An 8395-nucleotide genomic window follows, 5' to 3' on the forward strand; every position below is an offset into this window, starting at 1 on the left:
ATTCATTGTCATGCTCGTTATCAGGCTTCCGTGGAAGTCGAGAGAGCAATCATCCCGAGCAGCGGAAGCACAGGAGGGCCATTGTACTCTCAAGCTTTCAAAGACTTTCGATGAACAATGGCGATACGATCTACACACCGGCAGCTTCTACACGATATGAGGATCTGTTAGAGATAGCTCAACATTGCCCTGGCCTCCATAACCACTAGAGGATACACCGCCAAACATCTGAGCTTCTTCCTGCCTTTCTTATCGGGCCTTTATCGCTCCTTATCACCTGCTCGCCGCCCTCGTGACCCATCGTTCCTTCCCTGACAGTCCAGGACAGTGAGGTTGGTAAGGAGGTTGTTTTTATTCTCCCAAATATCTTCTCCCCCAAGAATTTCGGTTTCTCTCCCTCGCCGAAATCTCTCCCACAGCATCAGACGACCGCCACCATGCCTCCCAAAAAGAAGAAGGCCTTGATCATAAAGGCCACCCCCAAGGGTCGCCTCAAGGCCAGCAGCACCGAAAGCACCAAAGGCAAGGCCACCGCGACCACCTCAACCAAGAAAACCCATGCCGCCTCCAAGGCCTCCAAGGACAACGACGACAGCCTCGTCAAATTCCCCCAGTTCAAGTGTTTCCCCCTCGAGATCCAGCAAGAGATCTTCACCCAAGCCCTCCGCAAACCCAGCATTCACTTCATGAATGTCGAGAAAGCCGTCATCCCCGGCTACACCAACGACAAAGGCAACTGGGTCGACTCCACCTGGCATCTGACCTACTACCCCAAATCCAAAAGCACCGACGGCTCAGGCTATCGTATCAACAAGGACATGGGCTCCGTCAGCCGCGCAGCCCGGCAGGCTGTTGTTCTCGCCACAAAAAACCCGGGCAACCTCCCCTTCTCTCGCGCCTGGGGACCCATGGACACAAACCACGACCTTGTCGTGCTCGACTTCCTCGCCGGCGCGACGTCAAACCCCAAGTCTGACTTTCGCTACTTTCATGTTAATAACCAGTTTTTCGTGCCTTACTTTGATCCTGAGCTGTCTTTTCCCGCGGGGAGATCCAGGCTTAGGGATGAGGGGGAGAAGAACAAGAAGTCTGTTTTTGGGACGGAGACTCCGGGTGGGATGGCTGATTTGAAGAAGGTGGGTGTTGTGTACAAGCAGAGTTCTCAGCGCACTTGCGCGAAGCAAAACACTGTTTTTCAGTGCTGCATCCATGTTGACGGGAGCATCGTGCCTCATGGGGACTGGACCATGTGTCCGGATGAGGTGGCGGGGTTTATCGACTCGATGCCGGGGTTGGAAGTTTTGTACTTTGTCGTGCAGGTTCCGAAGGGAAGCAGGGAGGATAGGGAGCGGTTGGAGATTTATAGGAGGTGGTTTTCTACAAGTGAGTCTTGGCCTCCCGTCTCATCACAATTTAATCACGATCTGCTACTGACCTGACCCTTGACAAGCTTACCATGAACAGCGCCGCATCAAGGGCCAACCTGAAGACTGGCTCACCCTGTTCCACGACGCCGACAAGACCTACATCGATGTCGACCGCTTCCTCATGCTTCCTAGCGATGAGGCCCGGCGTATGGACCTTGATGTTGTCAGGGAGGTCAGGGAGCTGATCAAGGAGGTTCATAGGCAGCTGACGCAGGACAAGGACGCGACTCCGATGGATCTCCGGAGGATCTTTCGGACTCCGCTGGGGAAGAGGCAGGCAATGGCTTACAAGATCTTGCTGCCGGTCAGTGGCATCTAGATTAGATATCGGTCTCTAGGTTATCGGAATTTGGGGTTTGACCTGGGCTGGAAAGGGGCATCAAGAGGTTTCTTTTGTAGTTAGAGGCCATATGCTTGGTTGGTAGAGTGGGAATAAACACGGTGATTTCGAGACTTGGTGTTCGGTACCTACTATGCGTGTTGTGAAGAAGTGTTGGCATGCCAACCCCTGAAGTTTTACCCATTGCAGAGGCAGGGGATGTTGGTGCCTTTCGCCAACATCTTGTCCCCATCGATGGAAGCCTGTCAACACAATTGAAGCATCTGCGCTTGATGTATGTTGTCAAAGTTCGTGATCCATCTCCATTGCCTGACCTCGGCTTTATATCATCTGGTCTAATAGCCTCCTCATGAGGCTCTGCTGGCCAATGAATTCTATTTTCAGGTAAGAAGGTCATATCAGACACATTAAAATCGAGTCTCTGTTTTTAACAGTCATGCAAGCTCCGTGAATCATACTTAACATGAGGATGAAAGATGCCCTTTCCCATGACGAAATAGATATGGGATCTCGGACTATGGCCACCATTGTGTGAGGAGAGGTATTACTCCAGTGGAATTAAGCTCCATCACCTTCTCATCTTCTTCAACTCGGTTCCCAGGTCTTCCGCAGCCTCGTCCCAGCCACCATTTCTCACAGATAATGGCTCGGGGACAAGAGGAAAGAACAAGACACCGATGGATGAGGGATATGGCCCGTGCACATAGACAATGCCCTAAGCAGCCTCAACGTCCGAGACGCACAACACAGTGATAGACCGAACTCTGACAAAGTCTTCAGATATTCCATTATCCGGTTCTCCACGTGATCGTGCCCCGATAAGCCTTCGATAGCTCCTGTTTGACCCCGCCACGTGCAAGCGACTTGTTGAACCTACTTTGGAAGTGGGCAGACACCGTCCTTCTCGAGTTGCCGCAGAGAATCTGGGGTTTTCTCTTCTTCTTTTCTTTCGCCAGCGGCAACGAAACAACCACCACGACAAGAGGGCCGGTCACTCCAATACAATCAGTGTCTCTCTGGCTTGAATCAAGCAACAGGCACCATCACAAAACAGTACAGGTCTGTTTACAGTCTATGATGACCGACTATGCGACTCGCTGACAGAAATCACCGAATACAACCCGACCGACTTCATGGCGCCTCGGCCTCACCACCTCCACCGTCTGAGGCTCCGTGTCCTGGTAAATCATATTCCGACTTTCCAAGCTCTCGTGACAACAAGAATGTCTCGACCCTACCCTCGCGGCTCATGGCCGCTTTCGCTCTCTCGCGCGACATCATCTCTCTGGTGATGACGGCCTGTTGCTGGGCTTGCAGGTTCAAGATGCTTGCCGACTTCTTCTCGGCATATGCCACCTGGGTCCAGACACCAACAACAGCACAGCATGCCAAGATGGTGGCGAAGCCAAAGTTGGACATGAAGACCGGCTCTTGCTTCTTGCCATCCCTCTCCTGGTACCATTGCTCCCAGTCTTCCCAAGTGGCGTTCTGGCTGGCGTTCCCAGGCTCCTTCCTCCATGACCTCCCTGCCGCCCGATGTTCAACATGTGGGTCGGTGTGATTTCCCCAGCCAATTCGGTGGAGGTCGTAGAGTCGACGCTTCTGAGGATTGCTGAGGATGTCATTGGCCGCAATGACGAGGCGATATCTCTCGAGCTTCGTCACATGGGGGATGCCATCGTGGGCCGAGTGATGGTGGAGATCGGGATGATAGAGTTTGACCAACTGGTTGAACCGTGCTTTGGTGTATACATCGTCTTTGGTAAGTCCGAAGACCTCATACGGAGTGGGGCTTGCAGAAGTAGGCCATTTCGGTGGCTTGTCCTGAACCGAGGCGCATGAGCGCTTCTGGAGATGGCAGCGCGGTAGCTGACACGATGACGTTATCGAAGCTGATGGCAGCACAAAAGTGGTCAAGGGAAATGGTGTAACGGTATGTCTTTTGAGCAGCATCATGGTGAAGTTGACAGGATCATGGTTTCAGGGCTTGAAGGAAGGAAAAGGACCATGGCGCCGGCAACACAAGAACAACTCGTGCTCGCGTCAGTGGCGGATACTAGTGTCTGGTTGAAGTGCAAAAGGGAAGATGCGGGATCTGGGACGATGGAGGGGACGGGACCATCGGCGTCTTGGCCTTTCTACAGTGTGGATCAACCCCACAGCCGGTTATCTTATCGCTGCCAAAGCACCGCCCCTGTTCTAGGAGAAAGCACCGTTGTTGGGCACGTGACGAGGAAACCATCATCGTCCCGAACTTTTCGAGTGGTTGCTGCAGAGAATTGTTCAGCCCTGCCTGCCTCATCTTTCTGCCCCGCATCGACGACTCCAGATCACTTTCCCGGCTCTACACCGACTTCTCGAGCAACACACGAACCACTTCGAGCCCCCAACAATCTATTCACTGTCCCCCACCACCCACATCCCATTCGCAGAGAACCGCACCATTTTCTCTATCCCGACTTCCCACTCCCCGAACCACCGAAGCAAGCCTCACCAGATCACCACACCACCAGACCACCAGACGAGCAGCTAGCTCCACAGCTTCCACGACATATCGGTCGACCAAATCAAACCCACAACTCGATCCCCAACATATGCCGCGACGGGTATAGCACTTCTCAACCCACAACCCACCGACCGCACGACATCCACCTCGATTCGCAATCTGGAAGAGCCAGTCTTGCGTCTCTGACACGACCACGACCGACCACAAGACCTCACTCGAACAAGACGGACGGGATACCTCCGGGCCACCGAATCCGACCGACTTACCTCTCTTTTCCCAAGATTCCCTCCTTTTGCTGCCAAAATGACCGACAGTCTCGCGGACAAGCTCCAGGCGACAAGCTTGAAGTATGTGGCGGACATCTTGCTCTCGACCCCATGAACCGTGGTGGCTAACAGATCAGTGATGACGAGTGGAAGAAGAACTTGAACATTCCCACGAAAGACAACAGACAACAGACCGAGGTTTGTCCCCCTCATGCTTGTTGCTGACCAGATTTGCTAACACTCCTTTGTTGCGCAGGATGTCACCAACACCAAGGGCATGGAGTTTGAGGACTTCGGACTCAAGCGATCCTTACTGATGGGCATTTTCGAAGCTGGTTTCGAGAAGCCCTCGCCCATCCAAGAAGAAAGCATTCCAGTTGCGCTCACCGGGCGTGATATTCTTGCGCGCGCCAAGAACGGAACCGGCAAAACAGCTGCCTTCGTCATCCCCGCTCTCCAAAAGATCAACCCCAAAATCAACAAGATCCAGTGTCTTATCCTGGTCCCGACCAGAGAACTCGCCATGCAGACATCCCAGGTTTGCAAGACGCTTGGAAAGCACCTCGGCGTCAACGTCATGGTTACCACTGGTGGCACAGGCCTCCGCGATGACATTGTCCGTCTCCAGGACCCCGTCCATATTGTGGTCGGCACCCCGGGCAGAATCCTCGATTTGGCTGGAAAGCAGGTGGCGGATTTGAGTGAATGCCCCATGTTCATCATGGACGAAGCTGACAAGCTTCTCTCGGCCGAGTTCACCCCCGTCATCGAACAACTTCTCCAGTTCCACCCCAAGGATCGCCAGGTCATGCTGTTCTCAGCCACCTTCCCTATTTCGGTCAAGGATTTCTCTGATAAGAACATGAAAGAACCTTACGAGATCAACCTCATGGACGAGCTCACTCTGCGCGGCATCACCCAGTACTACGCCTACGTCGAGGAGAAGCAAAAAGTGCACTGCCTGAACACCCTCTTTTCAAAGCTGCAGATCAACCAGTCCATTATTTTCTGCAACTCGACCAACCGTGTCGAGCTTTTGGCCAAGAAGATCACCGAGTTGGGCTACTCGTGTTTCTACAGTCACGCCAAGATGCAGCAGCACGCTCGCAACCGTGTCTTCCACGACTTTAGGAACGGTGTTTGCCGCAACCTCGTCTGCTCGGATCTTCTCACGCGTGGTATCGACATTCAGGCTGTCAATGTGGTGATCAACTTTGACTTCCCAAAGAATGCCGAGACATATCTTCATCGTATCGGTCGCTCGGGCCGTTACGGCCATCTTGGTTTGGCCATCAACCTGATCAACTGGGATGACAGGTTCAACCTCTACAACATTGAACGTGACTTGGGCACTGAAATCCAGCCCATTCCTGCCACCATTGACAAGAGTCTCTACGTCTACGAGAATCCCGAGTCGATTCCTCGGCCCATTTCCAACTTCAGGCCTGCTGGTAACCAGCAGCAGGGTCAACAGCAGCCAATGAACCCACCAACTCACCAGGCTCAACCCGCTGGTCCCCGCCCGGGAGGTGCTTCGGGAAACTGGCAGGGACGGGCTCCCCAGCAGATTGAAGGCAATCAGGCGTCAAACAGCTTCCAGCAGTTCCCGGACCAAGGCGGCCGGGCAACCAACACTGGTTTTGCGCCCCGCGGAGGGTACCAGTCTCGTGGAAACCCCGGCGGTCACCGGGGCAATGGCCGAGGCCGCGGTGGGTTCCAGCAAACCCAGCCTTCCCGCTATCCGACCCGCGGTGGTCGTGGTGGTCAGGGGCAAACCCCTATTCAGCAGCCCCCTTCTGGGCCCAACTAAGGTGCTGAAACTCTTTCCTCTACGTGACGCAGGTGGGACACCATGAGCATGGCGTTACGTGTTTCTTCTGTTGATTTTCCTTTTGGCATTGTACATATTCTCTGCGCCTCTGGTCCGTCAACTCCCAACGGCCCCGGCGGCTTCAACCGTCGACCCTACCTTTCGCGACTGATTTCTTCGAGGACACCTGCATCTGCACCAGCACTCTCACACAGCAACAGCGCCTAGGCTACCAAGCATTTTTTATGGCGCCTCATCACACGATCTCGAGCAAGATCGGCTGTATCATACATCACAACAACTAATTTCTCTTCTTGCCCTCGGGCTTAATCTCGAACATCTTTCGTCGTCATCGCGTTACAGTCAGCTTCTTCCTCGACGACTGGAAATTCGCAGCGAGCGTCAGGGTTAGCACGCGGGTGGTTTGAAGTCTTGTAACATTGTATTGCGATGTACTCGTTCATTTTTTGGCTGTTTTTTCCGCTCAGGTCCTCGCGTTATTCGGTCTTTTCATCACGTTTGCAGAGGCCCAGCCCCTGTTTTCGACTGGGACACAATTTCTTCTTCAAGGATAGGACGAGTTGGGCCAAGATGCCCCTGGGAAATGCAATTTTTCCTTCACAAAAGTATCAAATGGCGCGCGCATGGACTTTGCATGGTTGGTTGGAGCCCTCGAGGAGACGGTTGGGCTGGGAAGAAGGTGGTATGAGCCTGGGTAATGGGTTTTCCGGCGAGATGGTTCATATACAACGGCGTTTGGGTCATTTCACGGGTCTGGCTTAACTGGGAATCGGCGTATATGGGAACTGGAGGTTCGGGCAGTTGGCGTTTGCCTGGTTGGGGAAAAGGCATGGAGTTGTACCCATATTTTCCCTCGTGCTCCTGGAGGCGTTCGATGATTTCCTTGTCATTTTTTTTCCGGCTGGGCTTGGAGGGAATGAGTGTATGCGGCTGCGTTTTCGGCGTTGGCTCGGTGCTGGGGTCACGGTGGTATTGCGCAGAGAGTCGACTTGCGCTCACGGCGGTGGTGGGATGGTGTTCTCACACGCCCATCAAGGACAACGGACTGTTTACAGGCTCACGATAGTCTGGGGGATCATGTTGAGTCCCAGCAGATTTGGAATTGGAAGGGAACAGGTCGGCAGCGCTCGGATTTGCAACGGCCATCTTAGCCCTTGTCCGGCGGACTGGTTGGTTGTATTTTCACAGCGACTCTGGCATATCTTTGGTGTTTGGCAGAGACTCTATCTCTTGTCAAAGCAATTTTGGAACAAGTCATCACCTCTCTTCGGCGATCTTCTTGGTATCTGGGAGATCATGATCAGCCATCGACAACAAATACGATTGAGGAGGGTTTGGAGGACTTGACAAAAAACAACACAGAAAACAGGAAAAGATATTTTTTTTGGGGAGCTCTGGGAGGATTTGATGGGTTTTCTGACTGAGCGGGTTTTTTTTCGAAAGATTTAAGCTTGGGCTTGGTGAACCGGTTGAGGCCTCTTGGGACAAGTTACATAGACAATTGATGTTGTTTATCTCCTCACTTTTTGGTGTCCTGTGCGGCTTGATACTGAATTTGCATGATGAGTGGACTGGGCCGACGTCGGCCTGCAGTGCTCTGGTCCCTCGGTATGACTTCAATCCCATCCGGTCCATAATTTGCTCATGATGCAATATGTCCTGATCCCTCTCTCTTTGTGCCGCGTGGCCTCAGCTCGTGACGTGAGATTTCCCCCTCCCCTCTTCACCGTCTTCAAGACAAACACACTATATACAACCGTGCCGCTCGTCGTCAACCCAGTCTCTCCTGCAGTTATAGAGAACAAGAACACGACAGCGACATAGAACACGTGCCCAACTCAGATCGCCATGGCTACCACAACCATGAACTGGCTGTATGAACGGCTGTTCCCCCCCGAATCCATGCGGCGTGGCATATTCGAGATTGTCGCTGGAGTGTGGTCAATTAAGCTTATTTCACCCCCTCTCCTCTCTCCCCTCCCCTCTCTCCCCTCCCCTTCCGCAAGGCTTCCTTCTCTTTGATGG

General features: G+C 53.2%; 3 protein-coding genes across 3 annotated transcripts; 2 read left to right on the forward strand and 1 right to left on the reverse strand.

Annotated features, from left to right (window-relative positions):
- Positions 1-437: 437 nt before the first annotated feature.
- Positions 438-1439, forward strand: PODANS_5_11380 (uncharacterized protein; the record flags this gene model as incomplete). The annotated part of the gene is made up of 1 exon (XM_001905667.1): positions 438-1439. One exon carries the CDS (start codon positions 438-440, stop codon positions 1437-1439), a length of 1002 nt encoding a protein of 333 aa, XP_001905702.1.
- Positions 1440-2898: 1459 nt separating this feature from the next.
- On the reverse strand, positions 2899-3723 carry PODANS_5_11390 (uncharacterized protein; the record flags this gene model as incomplete). The annotated part of the gene is made up of 1 exon (XM_001905668.1): positions 2899-3723. One exon carries the CDS (start codon positions 3721-3723, stop codon positions 2899-2901), a length of 825 nt encoding a protein of 274 aa, XP_001905703.1.
- A 945-nt stretch (positions 3724-4668) lies between these two features.
- Positions 4669-6349, forward strand: PODANS_5_11400 (uncharacterized protein; the record flags this gene model as incomplete). Its single annotated transcript, XM_001905669.1, has 2 exons — positions 4669-4737; positions 4796-6349. Coding segments are annotated over 2 exons (1623 nt in total), but the record flags the coding sequence as incomplete, so codon positions are not given.
- Positions 6350-8395: the final 2046 nt, after the last annotated feature.

The sequence above is a fragment of the Podospora anserina genome, chromosome 5 (genome assembly GCF_000226545.1).
Source record: "Podospora anserina S mat+ genomic DNA chromosome 5, supercontig 10".
In the NCBI taxonomy this organism is placed as follows: Eukaryota; Fungi; Ascomycota; class Sordariomycetes; order Sordariales; family Podosporaceae; genus Podospora; species Podospora anserina.